Below are 15,298 nucleotides of genomic sequence, written 5' to 3'. Positions count from 1 at the left end.
GCGGGTTCAGTGGGGGGGGAGAGAGGAAGAGATTTTGAATCAAAGCAGTAGTGCCTTACAGTGGGATTTTCATCATTTTGATAAGTTTATGGGGGACTTGAACAAGAATCGCTGTGATCCCTTTCGTCTGTAAAAGTTTTTAAAAAATAATGTTAGTTTTGCCTTTCAGGGGCTGACATGTGAATGATTTCATGTTTGTGTGCATGTGTGTGTGTATGTATGTGTGTGTGTGTGTGTGTGTGTGTACACATATGTTTATATGTGTGTGTGTGCGTGTGTGTGTGTGTGAATGAAAGACAAGGGAATGTGGAAGAAACCAGGAGACAAGTTGATGAGCAATGTCCGTTCTCAGTGTCAGTGAGGCTGCAGTTTTGTGGCGAAAAGTGCTAGCAAGAGGGTAGGATGGTGTGAGCGTTGGTGTTAATAGAACGGTTTAACAGGTCGGATGGTGACTGGGGCGTTTATTTTAAATGAACTGCTCAATGTGCCGCAGGGGGGTTTGCCGACTTCAGCAACTTTGGTTCCTCTCCGGTGACAGCCCCTGCACTGCCAGCCCCGCAGTCCTCAGCGCCCTCTGCTTTTCCTCCCATGTCTGGGGGTAGGTCGTGTGTGTGTGTCGTACAGGTGTGTGGCTGTGTTGTGTGTTTTGAGATCGTGCAGTCAGAGTGAGTTAATTACAGGGTGATTGAAGTGGTGAAGTGGAGAGGCACCATGGCCCCCTTGAAACCTGACATCCCAGAGGTAGTGAGGTTTATGAAGACAGGGGGTGAAGACTAACGGTAGGGAGTCGAGCATCGTGTCAGTGACAGCACAAAACCAACTGTGTCAGGCAGCCGGCAACATGGGTAGAGAAGGAGGAAAGAAAAGGGAAGGACAGCATGTGGGTGGAAAAAGGAGAAGGAAAAAGAAAAGGAAGGAACATGCTGTTGCTGGCTGATAAGGAGAAGAGAAGGTCCAAACCACTGGTTAGGTATTGAGGCACAGGAAGTGAATGTGTGCATAGAAAGAGATGTGTGCCTGTGGTAAGGCATGTGTGTGTTCATGTGTGTGTGTGTGTGCATGTTAGAGAGAGAGAGTCTGTGTGGGTATGTGTGTGTGTGTATGTGCATGTGTGTGTGTGTGTGTTCGTGTGTGTGTGTGTGCATGTGTTTGTGTGTGTGTGATTGTTGAGTGTGTGAGTGAAACTAAGAGTGTAAGGGTAGCTGAATACAAAGACCTTTTGCCCTGATTCACACTGGTCGTCATCACAACCACCACAAAGGTGAATATTGAAGAAGACCACAACGGTCCCACTTTGTTGTTGCAGCGCCCCTCCAACCATTCGGCGGCAGCAGCAGCGGGGGAGGAGGGGGAGGCCTGCAGCCCCAGCCCCTCAGCGCCACGCCAGCTGGCCCCGGCACCGCCCCCCCTTCCTCCACCCCCACCCAGCCCCCTTCCCAGACCAGCTTCTCCGCCATCAGCGACAAGTATGCGGCGCTGGCCGACCTGGACTCCACCTTCAACACCGCCCCCACCAACGCCCCCACGCCCACCGTCAACTGGGGAGGGTCTGACATTTCCTCTGCCGGTTCCTCCGTCAACTGGGGTGGGTCTGACTCTGGCGGGGGGTCTTCCATCAGCTGGGGCGGCCTGGGATCCACCGGGTCAGGGTCTGGGGATGGGGGGAGCATGGGCTGGGGAGCACCGGCCGGAACCGGAGGGGGTGGGGGCCTGAACTGGAACAGCAGCGGGACCACCACTGCCGCCACTGGGGGCGTGTTTGGTGGTGGGGCCACTTCCACAGGTAGGGTTGGCTGCTTTTCTTTTCGTTTTTTAAAAAAATTTTCTTCTTCTCCTTTTTGTTTCTTTTTTTCCTTTTCTTTTTCTTCTATAAAAAATAACATCCCTTTTGTGTGGTCATTGTGTTGGTGGTTGGGACAAGGTGATATTTTGTTCATATCGTGTACCTTTTGTTGTGGGTGTGTGTGTTTATGTATGAATGTATAAAACAGGTGTTTGTTGTTTTGTTCAGGGCACAGATTCATGTGTGCTGTCAATTTTTTATTTTTATTTTTATTTTTTTGGTGCACTGTTTTGTTCTCTGTTTGAAAGTCTTTTGTTTTGTTTAATAAGCCTGAGTTTTAGATTGCCGTTGGATAATGTACCGTGGCATATTCTTGGTGTGTGTAGTTTTATGTAAAACACCTTCTTTTGGAACAATTTTTAATCATTCATTAGTTCCTAATTGCTGAGAATTTTTTCAATAGTATGTTTGAAAAACTCTTTGAAATAAATACATTGCAACTCGTTATTGTTCGGTCGTGTGTAGTCATGTTCCCAGTCCATTTATTGTGCTCTTATTTATCTGCTGTGGCGATGAATGTTCATCATGTTGTTGTGTTCATTGCCGTCCTTGTCATGCTCACAGGTCAGTTTGTTGGGGTGTTCATGATTGACAATGTGCACAGACTGAGCAGTCAAAGCTCAAAACCTGTGCTGTATCAGTGGCACCGTGTATTCATTGATGCTGTGCCAGATCCACGGTATTGAAGGAAACACCAGGGGAGCAAGCTCAACCTCAACCTCAGGCCCATAACTACAAAGTAGTCGTTGGGGGAAGCCTGAGGACCGCAGACGCAACCTCCCTTCTCCATCTGTCCCTGTCGGCAGCCGCTGGCAACAGCTCACGTGTGTGGAGTCTAGTCCATTGCTTGATGTTCTCATGCCAGTTCTTCCGCTGTCTTCCTCTTCTTCTCCCGCCCTCCAGGGGAGCACAGAGTGAAAAAGCCAAAAGCAATGAAGGTCTTCTAAGACATTGGCATACTCCTTACTGGCTTCCTGTTGAACCCCTTGGGTTCTGAGCCTTAGTAAAATGAGGTCAATGTGGCATGCATTTGAAGTGCGATCTGTACTTTTCATGTACTCTTTCAGCGGTGCATTTGATTTAGCTGAACAAAGATTTATGCAGCCTTGTGAGGAAAAAGTCCAAGTCAAGAATGGTGACTGAAAACCTGACCTGTAATCTCTGCCTTGGGTCATAGCCCTTCATTGTGGAGCATACTCATCAACAGCAGTCAAGGGGTTAAAACCTGGATTTGAGGGACGCTGATGTAGGTGGCCACAGGCCTTTTTTCTGGCAGCCCTGTACTGGAAATGGTGGAATGTTTGATGTCACAGTTGTTAGAAGTTGACACTTTTGAAGCAGGACAGTCAGTAAAGAGAGTGCCTCTGTCTGTGTGTGTGTGTGTGTGTGTGTGAGAGAGAGAGAGAGAGAGAGACAGTATGCGTGCATGCATGTGTGCATTCATTTCACTGACCCAGCCGCTGGGTCTCTTGCAGCCTGTTGGCACTTTTCCAACCATATCAGGGACTGTCACTTTGCCTGTTCATGCACCTTGTTGCCCTGTGGTACAGGACGGGAGAAGCAGGACTGTTTGATGTCTCAAATATGTCTGCTGTAGAAGAGCTAAAGTGAGGACAGGACTGTTGGGTTGGGGGCTGGGCTGGGGGGTGTTGTAATCTTTGGAAGGAAGTAGAGAGGAAGAGACCTGCTTGGTCTACAGGTTTAGTCATGCACTGTCTGTCGTCACTGTTTTGCATCCCTGGAATGTTCACCTTCCATGTTGCATCAGAAGGTTGGGAAGGGTCTGGAGGTTGAGGGCTGAGGTGTGGGGTTGGGTGGTGGGGGTTTGGGGGTGGAGCGGGGGAGAGAAAGACAGCAGACTAAAAAAGAGGGAGAGGTGGCTGGTTCATTGCGAGTAGAATGGTACCACCCTGTGTGTTGCGGACAGCTGTCACCTGGTTTGTGTGAGTGGTGTTGAGGGAGGTGTGGTGTGTTGTGTTGCTGTGAATGGGGCCTGATGTGTACTGAATAGCATCCTGTGTTGACTGTGGGATGGTTTGGTGAGGAGGGCGGCTGTTTATGTTTAGGACAGGTTCTGCAAAAGAATATTATGATAGTTACAAGGAGGATGTGTTATTGGTGTGTTGTTTTGGAATGTGTGTGCGTGTGTGTGTGTGTGTGCGTGTGCATGTGTGAGTGTGATGTACTGTGTGTTGTTGGGAAATGTTGAGGCATGGTGTTGAGGACTGTGTGGTTGGTGGGCAGACCCCTGGCAGACAGGTCGGGCGTTAGGCACGCCGGGCAATCCCTTCCGTGTTCACTCACCTGGTAAACGGCACGACACAGCACAGCATGGCTCCTCAGCATGACCCTCTCTCCTCCTTTCTCTCTCTCTCTCTCCCCCCCCCCCCCCCCCTCACTCTCCTCTCCCTATCTGATGGGGTGGGGAGGGGGCATGTCCCTTGCTTCTCTCAAGTGCAGCTCATATCTGTCTTGTCATTTGTTCTGTTATTCTGCAGTCGTGATAGCTGGTTGTTATGTTGCCACCTTTCTGGGTGTTTGTTGGCATGCTTTAAACAGTTCTTTGCAGCCCCCCCTTGCCTTTCCGCATCCCAACAGTCCGATGCTGAGTGTATTGAAAAAGAAAGAAAGAAAGAAAAAAAAATCAGCATTTCATTTTGCTGAGTGGACTGATCTACCTGAAGGAATGATTTTCGTAGTTTTGAGCAAGTGTGAATGTACGTTCAGACTCAGCATGGCTCAGCATGGCTGGTGTTGTTGTTGGGCTTTCAGGAAAGGATGTGACTGGGAGATGAAGGATTAATGATGAGCATCGTTTGTCGGCATGTTTAACAAGCCTGGTATCAATCAGTTGCATGAGCAGTGTTGATTGTACAGCTGATAACAGCATGTGTTTTTTTTTGTTTTGTGTTTTGTGTGTGCGTGTGTGTGTGTGTGTGTGTGTGTACATAGTTCAGGGAGGTGATAGTCCTGCTGGATTGGTTTAACACAATCTCTTTCTCTTTTTTCATGCACACAGTGAGTCTCACAGACACAGACACAGACACAGACACAAAAACACACTCACATGTATACACATACAGACAAATAAACATGTGCGCTTGCACGCGTGCGCGCGCGCACATGCACACACACACACACACTCACACACACACACACAAATGCACTCACACACACACACACATACAGTGACACACACAAGTCAGTGGGCCTGACTACAAAGAATTGAAGTATTTATCAAAATCTCACATTACGCTCAAGACTAACAATATTGCTTTAAAGTGTCTTATAATATACTCACTCTCTGCATCACTTTCTCAAACCTTTTCTCAACTTTTTTTGTCTCTCTCTGTTGCTGGGTTACTCTTGTGCATGTGCACACCCTCTGTTCCCATCCTTTTTATGGTTATCGACTCTTCCTGTGGGGATATTTGAACACTAGTTACGTCCGTTGTAAGAAGGGGGATGAAATAAGAAGAGAAAGAAAGAGGGGATTTGAATAGTCAGAGGAACAGATGGACAAAATGAATTACAAAAACTGAAGAACAAGACAAACAATAGAGCAGAAATGTGCACAGCTCATTTTGCAGGAGGTCTAGCTAGCCAGTAAAAGAGAGCTGTCTCTTAAAGAATGCTTGTTAACATTTGAACACACTGTAGACATGCTCCTGTCCTCAGAACATTGGAACACACCATAGACATTCTGCTATCCCCCTGAATATTGGAACTCGGCCTGAACATTGGAACCTAACATTGACATGCTGCTATCCCTCTAAACACTGGAACACAAGATAGACATGCTGCTATCCCCCTGTAAATTGGAACACAACATAGACATGCTGCTATCCCCCTGTAAATTGGAACACAACATAGACATGCTGCTATCCCCCTGTAAATTGGAACACAACATAGACATGCTGCTATCCCCCTGTAAATTGGAACACAACATAGACATGCTGCTATCCTCCTGTAAATTGGAACACAACATAGACATGCTGCTATCCCCATGAACATTGGAACACAACATAGACATGCTGCTGTCCCCATGAACATTGGATCACAAGATAGACATGCTGCTATCCCCATGAACATTGGAACACAACATAGACATGCTGCTATCCCCATGAACATTGGATCACAAGATAGACATGCTACTATCCCCCAGAGCATTGGAACACAACATAGACTTCTTTTTCTTCTGCGTTCGTGGGCTTCAACTCCCACGTTCACTCATACATATGTGAGTGGGGTTTTTACGTGTATGACTGTTTTTACCCCGCCATATAGGCAGCCATACTCCGCTTTCGGGGGTGTGCATGCTGGGTATGTTCTTGTTTCCATAACCCACCGAACGCTGACATTGATTACAGGGTCTTTAACGTGTGTATTTGATCTTATGCTTGCGTATACACACGAAGGGGGTTCAGGCACTGGCAGATCTGCATATATGACCTGGGAGATCGTAAAAATCTCCACCCTTTACCCACCAGGCGCCGTCACCGTGATTCGAACCCTGGGACCCTTAGATCAAAAGTCCAACGCTTTAACCATTCGGCTATGGCGCCCGTCACAGCATAGACAATCTGAGCTTGAGTGTTGAAGCGTAAAGGGCTGTGCAAGCAGTGGATGCCATGACATGATTACCGTAGTCACCTGTACTGTTTTCTGCATGAAGCCCTTCAGCATAGCTTTTAGTCCTTCTTTTATTACTTGCGAGTAGGAGTTGGTTTGGTTTTCAGAAAAAAAAAACACCCCAGTAATTTCAGCTCAAGCATCATTCTGTAGTTAGAGGGGCAAATATTTGTGCAGGTAGCTTAGCATTCTGTGTAAAGCCATGGTTGTGAAAGATCAGGTGTTAAGATATTTCGTAGCACTGAATACAGTTTGAATTAAACATTGTGAGGTTCATTACATTTATGCCGTAAATGTGACTGTTGATAAATGTATTTCATCGCCAGTTTAAAATGAGTTCAGATGAAAAAAGCTTTCTTTGTGACATTTAGCATTAAATGTGACTTTGTTGATGTACATGCGTCTGATTTCCTCTTGTTTTTTGTTGTTGTTTTTTTCCTCTATGGGGGAGGGGGAGGGGGTAGGGGAATAAATAGTTTAACTGCTTGTCAAGTTGCACATGAAATTACTCAGTTTGGAAGTTGCCTCAATCCCTCTCTGCATCTGAGCAATCCTTGTGTGTAGGGAGCTGTCAAGATGGTGTGTGGCACATGATGTGTCAGAAATTGCAGAATAAAATTGCCGTTATCAACTTGTGGTGGTCATTGTCAGTCTCATCCTTCTCACTGTTGCCGTTATGAAGATTGACAGGTTTTGTGTGTGTGTGTGTGTGTGTGTGTGTGTGTGTGTGTGTGTGTGCAGCATCCAACCCGTTTGGGGGCAGCAGCACGGTGGGCATGCCAGCAGGTGGGGCCATGCCCGGCCAGGCCAACCCCTTTGGAACCGCCCCCCAGCCCGCAGGCTTCGGCGCCCCCGCCACCGCCACCCCTGGCTTCTCCCAGCCCCCGGCCTCCAGCACGGGTGGCTTCGGTTTCCAGCAGTTCCCTGTGCAGAACGGAGGGTTCGGCATGGCCACCACGGCTGGAGGGTTCGCTCCCTTTGGCGGGCCGCCGCCTTGCACGGCCCCACCGTCCTACGGCATGGCGCAGCAGCAAGGGTTCCAGGCGCAGCCCGGTGGGGTCCCGGGATTCCCCCCACAGCCCGGCATGGGAGGGGGCTGGGGGCAGATGGGAGGGGTCGCCCCCCCACCGTCCTCGGCCAATCCTTTCATGGTGGGTAGTGCTCCTCCTGCATCCAGTAGTAGCGGCAGCGGTAACCCTTTTGGGCAGCCCTTCTCCTAGGGCAGCTCTCTGTGCTCTACTTCTCCACTCTTTCTTTTCCTCTCTCTCTCCACTCTCTCTTTCTCTCTCTCCCCTCTCTGTCTCCTCTCTCTCTCTACTCTTTCATTTCCTCTCTCTCCGCTGTCTCTTTCTCTCCCCTCTCTCTCTCCTCTCTCTCTCCGCTCTCTCTCTCTTCCCTCCTCCATTTTGCTGGCACCTCTTGTCTTGAACACTGTCCACATTGACCTGTGTCTGTGTCCATTCTCTTGTGATCTGTCTGTGTCTGTTTGTATATGTTGACATCCGTCACACGGCACAAACAACCCTCCCCCCCTTAAAAACAGGATTTCTTGCATAGCCTTGTCTTTTTACTTTCTTTGCTTGGGGTTAGGGAATCTTGTCTTTTTCTTTGCTTTTCTCCCTCCCCTTTCCCAACACCCCCTACTCTTTACTCGTACTTTGTTTGTGTTCTACGGTTCTTGCAGTTGTGTTTTTTTGGAAGAGGGGGAGGGATATCTTTATATGTTTGTCCAGTGGTTCTTTACAGTAACATAGATGACTGACAATGTAGTATTTTTTTTTAAGCCAGGTGTGATCAAAGTTGTTGTGTTTTTTTTTTTTTACTCATCTGGAAACACTTGTTTGGCACAGAATTTATGACATGTTGAGTTTCAGAATCAGTACCAGAAAAAAAAACAACCCAGGAATATTTTAGTTTTCTGTCCACCCCACAGTCACCCCTCTCCTCCATTTTTAAAAAATTTGGTTTTATTTGCCTAAAAAGACTTAGGTATAGCTACAGGTTTAACCCACATTAAAGACTGTGAAATGCACAAATAGACATTCTCATTCACTCGGCTCGGCATGCTTTCATGCGCGTACATACTTGCGGTCAGACGGGTATTCTCACACACACACACAATCTTTGCTCAAACACACATGCACACACACTCACTCATACACACAAGAAAGATGCCAAACAGAACACATGCACAAAACACACATACTCACAGTCTAACTAAGACATTCACATGACACGTCACTGCGTTGAGTGTGGCAGAAACTATGTGAAATCATTGTGAGAGGCCAGCTGTTGTGGTGGTGGTTAGCATTGCAGACTGGTGACTAGGACACAGGTTCAAGCCCCATCAGAAGTGGGTTGTATTTTTTTCCCAGCCTGTAGCCGTCTCCTACTCTTAGTTGAATGTGCTATGGGCTCAGATGGGAAGACTGGGACCACACTGTCGTGACACAGTCAGGGGTCATCCACTTCATGGGAACCCCTTTAGGAGTGTTGTTGATATTTCCCGACCAACACTGCAGGTGTCTGTATCTTTCAGCCTCTTTGACGTAGGGATATATTTTTGAGGGTACTGACTTGTCAGGTTGTGCCAAACGTAAATGGACTGCCATATAACAGCATCTTTATCATCCCACCATCATTCATCTTCATCGCAATATGGGAACCAAAATGCCCCAAAACTATGGGGCAAAAAAAAAGGAAAAAAGAGCACAGCTTGGTCAGTGACCTTTCTGAGACACCATGTATCATTCTCATCTTCCTTCCTTATGTTCTTGTTTTTTCTTCTAAACCTTTTTTTTTTTTTTTTTAAACATATCTGTAACATGTTGTTTGTTTTCTTTTTCTTTTCTCTGTTTGTCTCTCTCCCTTCCCTCAGTAACTGCGATGCACCACATTGTATTTTGATACATGTTTATAGAAGTCCTGTGTCCCTGTGTTGTCTTGTGTTGATGTAAGGTATGTGCATGCCAAGCAGGATTCTGATAGCAATGGTGCATGCACATGGTGTTCTGTCTGGTTGTGTTCACCCTTGTGCATGTGCATGGATTTGGATATCATTATTCTGATGTTTAGTGCATTATTGAAAAGTGTGTGTGTGTGTGTGTGTGTGTGTGTGTTCAGTGTAATGTTTATTCACATAGTGTGATTTTAGACCAACAAAGAAAAGTCCAGATATATATAAAGGAGCAGCAAGAACTAAATGGAATGTAAGTTGCAAACAAAGAAGAAAGTATGAAAGCTAATGTGTGTGTGTGTGTGTGTGTGTGTGTGTGTGTGTGTGTGTGTGTGATGATGTATGACTGTGTGTGTGTGTGTGTGTGTGTGTGATGATGATGTCTCTGACTGTGTCTGGTTGTTAACCCTCCTCCTCCTCATTGTTATAACTTGGCTCTGTGCATTTGTCACACAGTAAAGCATTGCAGTAAGTGCACATCAGCCAGGAATTATTTTCACTGGAGCCAGAGATGGTGGAAACAGCTTTCAGTCATGTAGGTCATTATGCAGACAGTGATGCTAGGATCACTATCTTCAGTTTATGTCCTGCATCCTTTGTTGTCAAGGAGACTTGTCTGTGAAAGAAAAGATACAACATTATTATCTGTAAATTTACAGAACTTTATCAGAGAGTGAGCCATGGATTTGGACATGGTGGTTTGTTGTTGTTGTTGTTAGTGCAACGCAGAAATAATATTAAAACCCCCCTAAAACTTTTTTTTTTTTCTCTAAAAAACCCCAAAAAAACTTAGATCTTGAGAATGAAAAAGTTCAGACGCCTCAGACAGAATTTCTGACTTCTCTCACCTGTACTCAGGTAGACTTTTGTGTGTGTCAAAAGTCTGACCACTTAAAAGACTGTTTAAGCCTGACCACTTGAGACTGTTTCAACTCTATTTAAGAATAAAGAGAATTTGAATGGAGTTTAAAAAGAAAGAATTCAAAATACAGTTTTAAAAGGAGAATTTAACACAGTTTGAGAAGAAAGAGAATTTAAATGCAGTTAAAAAAAAAAGAAAGAGAATTTTAATTTAATGCAGTTTAAAAACGGAAGTGAAGAGAAGAGAGAAAAAAAAAGTGAACTGACCGATGAAGGCTGGCTGACTTGACCACTGGTACTGGTTTTTATCGACAGTTGTACAAATGAAGAGGGAGGGGTGAGTGATGACGATGGTGGTGGTGTGGTGTTGGTGGTGTGTGTGTGATGTGTGTGGTCAACTTTCACGTGTGTGGTGAAGTAGGGGAGAGATGGGGGGGGGGGGGGGAGGGAGAGGGAGATGTAAGAGTCTGCAGTGTGATAACGCTTCGCCTCAATACTCACTTGTTTCTGTCATTCGATGGTCGAACAAACCATACTGTATTATGCACGTTTGTGAGTTTAGAAGGAGCATTCAGATCAGTAGTTTTCATTTGGTTTTGAGTTTGAACTATATTCACTGTCATAAACTATTTTTTTTCATTTAGTCTTTATTTGGTTATTTATGCTGTTGCAAATATTTTATTGTGAAAATATATTTTGTCTATTAAAAAAAACAACCCCACCACCACCACTGCCACCACCACCACAGCTACAGCAACAACAAAAAGAAGAAAAAAAAACAGAACCACTTTTCACTTACATATTTGCTGTCTTTTGTGTATTATTTTGTGTGTGCTTATTGCCAGTGCTACTAACCACTGTAACTTTTTGTAAACACACCGCAGAATATTTAACACGGCTTGCTTGCAGCGGGTGCTGTACATATTGCTATTATATGGTATACAGCTCTATGCTTGTACTGTGCATAGAAAAGTTGTGTAGTGTATTTACACACTGCTTTTTTTTCTCTTTATATATATATATATATATATATATATATATATATATATATATATATATATATATATATATACATTCTTGTGTTTGTTGGCAAGGCTGGCTGCGCATGGTTATGTTTTATACAGGAATGAAATGAACGTAAAGGTACTGGTGGAGAGTGATGGTCTGTAGGAACGCTGGATGAATATAGGAACAGTGAGGAATATATGACAGTCCAGAGGGGAAGAGTGTATAGAGCCGAGGTTGCCATAATGTTCCGTGCTCTTTGCTGTAAATAAGGAATACTTTCAGGGGTTTTCAGTTTTGATGGCAAAGTCATTTTGATTGTGGTCTTTCTGTTCTTGTGGAATACTCGATGTGCTGTTCTGGAATGAGTTGTGGGAACTGTTAGGAGGTTGTGCAGCATTGTATTATTTCACATCTTTTTAGTATTAGTTTTTTTGGTGTGTGTATTTTTGTTGTTGTTGTTGTTGTTGTTCCATGCCCTTATACACCACTTCATGTTCTCTGTATGCTTCTGAAAAAAGGTAGCAGGTTGGTGGCATTTTGAAGAGAAGAAAAAAGTGAGAATAAGTGTTATTTCAATAGTTGTGAATGTTTGTCCAAAAAAAAAACCAACCTGTTCAAATGCTTTTGTATTCATTCTTAGTTTCTGAATCAGTTTGAAACATATGTATTCCCAGAGACGTAGGAGCTAGGGACATGTGTTTGACACAGGGATGTTGATGTTAGGGATATGTGACTTAGAAATGTTGACGTTTGGGATGTGCTTCACACAGATGTTGGTGTCAGGGATGTATGTTTGACACATTGATGTTGACGTTATTTTGTTCGGGATTTCTAAATCGGCAGGTGACGCAGAGAAGTTGACATAAGGGAAGTGTGACTCAGTGGTGTTTAAGTTAGGGACATATTAGACACAAAGATGTTGATGTTACATAGTTAGGGATGAGTAATCGACAGTGGCATAGAGATATTGGCGTTAAAGATGTGTGACTCAAAATCTTTTGACATCAGGAATATGTGTTTAAAGTTTTGACATGAGGGATATTGATACGAAGACAATGAAGCTAGGGACATATGTTTGACACCAAGATCTGGACATTACGGATTTTATCATTTAACAGGGAGATGTTGGAGGTTAGGGACATGCGTTTGACACACAGATTATGGACATTCTCATCACCACCAATGGTACATTTTCATTCCAGTTTATGCTGAATGTTCAGCATCTGCAGATAAGCAGCTGTGCCAGTTTTGCGGCCACTGAACTTGCAGCTGCATTGTGGCATTGTAATAATAATAATAATAATAATGGATACTTATATAGCACACTATCCAGAAATCTGCTCTAGGTGCTGTACAAAAACGCTTTTGATAACATAAATCATTATATCTATGTTACATACACACACCAAAATGTGACCACACACACACACGCACGCACGCACGCACGCACGCACGCACACACACTGCATACATACATTTTAACATACATGTGTATCTAACAGCTACCCTAACACATACGCACACATAGGCAGGCACAAACTTACATAAACACACGCACACACAATACACATTCATATACATGCATGTAGTTATAAAAAAGTTATGTACACATACATATGTATACACACATAGTCAAGCACACCTAACGAAAAGGAAGTGGACCTGCCACAACTGAACTTATTGCTGAGGGAAAAGGTGAGTTTTGAGACGAGATTTAAAAGATGCGAGGGAATCAGAATGACGGAGGTTATCAGGGAGCTTGTTCCACGTCTTTGGCGATTGAAAAGAAAACGATCTGTGTCCATAGGTCTTACTTCTGACGTGAGGTATCCTGAGAAGTCGAGTATCAGAGGAAGAACGGAGCTGGCGAGACGGGGTATAGATATGGATGAGTTCAGAAAGATACTTGGGGGCCAGATCCGTTGTATGCAGTAGTATTTGTAGAGATCAACTGTGCATTTTGTTAGTGCCGTTAGTGCTACTTTGTGTCTTAGGTCCTGTGTGTTTTTCTTCTTTTTGCTTTGCCAGAAACCTGTGGTGTACAGTTCAAAGCTGACTGGTCCATGGTACATGTGAACGGTTTTGATTATTGACCATTATTATATTTTACCTTGTGGTCAGTTTCATATATTTTGACGCGTATCAATAGATGAAGCAGCATGTGATACTGAATTTGTGCTCTGGTCAGTAGTAATTCTTTGTTTTGTGGATGTTGGAATATTTCAGTGAACTGCTATTACTGCAGTTGGCAGAGATTTTTTTTTTTTTTTTTTCTGATCTGATAAACAATTTCAGCTGAAAGTTAGCTTGCCTTGGTTGATATATTTATTAAATTTTTTTTTTTTTTTCAAGATTTTGTTTGTGAAAATTGGCAATTTTGCTTCATTTTTAATAAGATTTAAGGACAGAAGTTTACATAATTGTCAGGTGTAGGAAGTGTCACAAGTAGGTTTTGATATAAGCATCATCCCTCCCTGTCCAGGTTGTTTGTTTTGCTGGCAGTACAGTGAGCGTCGGGTTTCTGTTTTCATGAATGTTCAGAAGGGGAGATGGACAAATATCTCTCCCCCCCCCCCCTCCTCTCCTACCCTCCCCAATCCCTGCTTATACCAAATTCACCCAGTTTTAACAGTGAATAGTTTGCCAACTTTTGAGGAGAAGATGTGGCAAAGATGTACAGGTGACCATGGTTTTTTTTTGCCATCAGAGGCTTATCTCCGTCCTTCCTACGCACCCCCCAAACCCCTATGCACCCCCCTACCCCAATCTTATGTGGGAATGATGTCTTTTAAAAAAAGAAGAAAAAAAAAAGAAGATAATGTCATGTATGAAAATGTTGGTGTTGTATCTTTGATCATTTCCCATACCTGTGTACCTTTTGACTTTTTTTTTTTCCTCCGCTAGATGACTAAGTAGCCAGTGTTAGCCTGATGCTGTGATGTATTTTAGAATTGTTTTCATTTCATTGTCGGACAATACTAATGTGTAACACTTTTTAACACTACATCTTGGTGGCCTTGTTGTGATTAAACATCAGTTCTTGATCCCAGTGTTCTTTGTTCTTCTGGTGTTATTCTAACCTGTAGCTGGTTTGGGTGTCTGCATGCGATACTGTACCGTACTGATCACATTTTGGTTTTGCTTCTTTTTTTTTCTTGATTAGACTCACTCAATTTTTAACCATATGGTATTTATTTAACCTGCATGTTTTCTTGCCTGTGTAACACCGCACCTTTTGCATTTAACATGGAGCATTTTGGTCTGCTGTGGCTCCTGCTTGTTAGTAATCATGCCTGCTGCATGTTCTCTTCTGCATGTATATAGATATACATATCAAGGTGTGTACCCAAAGATATGTACCCACAGTGTTGCATTGTAGTTTGGTTCAGTATCAGGCTGTGCTCAGTTGACAAAAAAAAAAAAAAAAAAAAAAAAAAAAAAAGTAAAGAGTTGGCAAGAAAACTAAACCACCCCCATCGCTATCACCACCTCCAGCAGTCACAAGAAGTGAAAAAGCAGCACCACCAGCATAAATAAAACCAAACCAAAAGTAACACACACACACACACACACACACACACACACACACACACACACACACACACACACACGTATGCATGCTGGCACACACACACAACTTTTATTGAATGATGTTGGTGCTGCTGGTTGAATATGTACATCATTAGTCACACTGTACCAAAGATTAGTAAAGGGGTATTTTGGTGCAGTACACATGAAAAATGCTAGCTAACTTGGGTATATCATAACATGTACGTGCTTTGTATCATTGCTTGTACACACATGCAGGCGGCGTGTCAGTCTATACTCTGTCTGTCTGTCTGTCAGTTCTCTGTGCTATGTCTGTTTCTGTTCCTTTTCCACTTGGACAGTCGCTCATTTTCAGTTGCATACTCACACACCCATGGGCATATCCACCTTGTTCGCTGTGTTCCTCCTTGTTTTGTTTCTGTCTTAGTGTTGTTTGCAACACACACATA

General features: G+C 44.0%; 1 protein-coding gene across 5 annotated transcripts in view; it reads left to right on the top strand.

The window, feature by feature from the left end:
* The window catches only part of LOC143289142 (uncharacterized), a 46,304-nt gene that overhangs the window by 26,655 nt on the left and 4,351 nt on the right, over nucleotides 1-15,298 (top strand). For 3 of the 5 annotated variants that reach the window (XM_076598030.1, XM_076598029.1, XM_076598028.1), the window contains 4 exons: nucleotides 494-598; nucleotides 1,307-1,783; nucleotides 4,088-4,150; nucleotides 7,217-8,839. In XM_076598030.1, coding sequence (XP_076454145.1) covers nucleotides 494-598; nucleotides 1,307-1,783; nucleotides 4,088-4,150; nucleotides 7,217-7,695 — 1,124 coding nt within the window. In that variant the 3' untranslated portion in view covers nucleotides 7,696-8,839. Of the gene's footprint in view, nucleotides 1-493; nucleotides 599-1,306; nucleotides 1,784-4,087; nucleotides 4,151-7,216; nucleotides 8,840-15,298 lie in introns of those variants that run through there. The other 2 variants (XM_076598026.1, XM_076598027.1) reach the window with 2 other exon arrangements.

Source organism: Babylonia areolata, chromosome 13, assembly GCF_041734735.1.
Source record: "Babylonia areolata isolate BAREFJ2019XMU chromosome 13, ASM4173473v1, whole genome shotgun sequence".
In the NCBI taxonomy this organism is placed as follows: domain Eukaryota; kingdom Metazoa; phylum Mollusca; class Gastropoda; order Neogastropoda; family Buccinidae; genus Babylonia; species Babylonia areolata.
The sequence above is the reverse complement of the archived record's forward strand: the minus strand, read 5'-3'. Positions and strand labels throughout refer to the sequence as shown.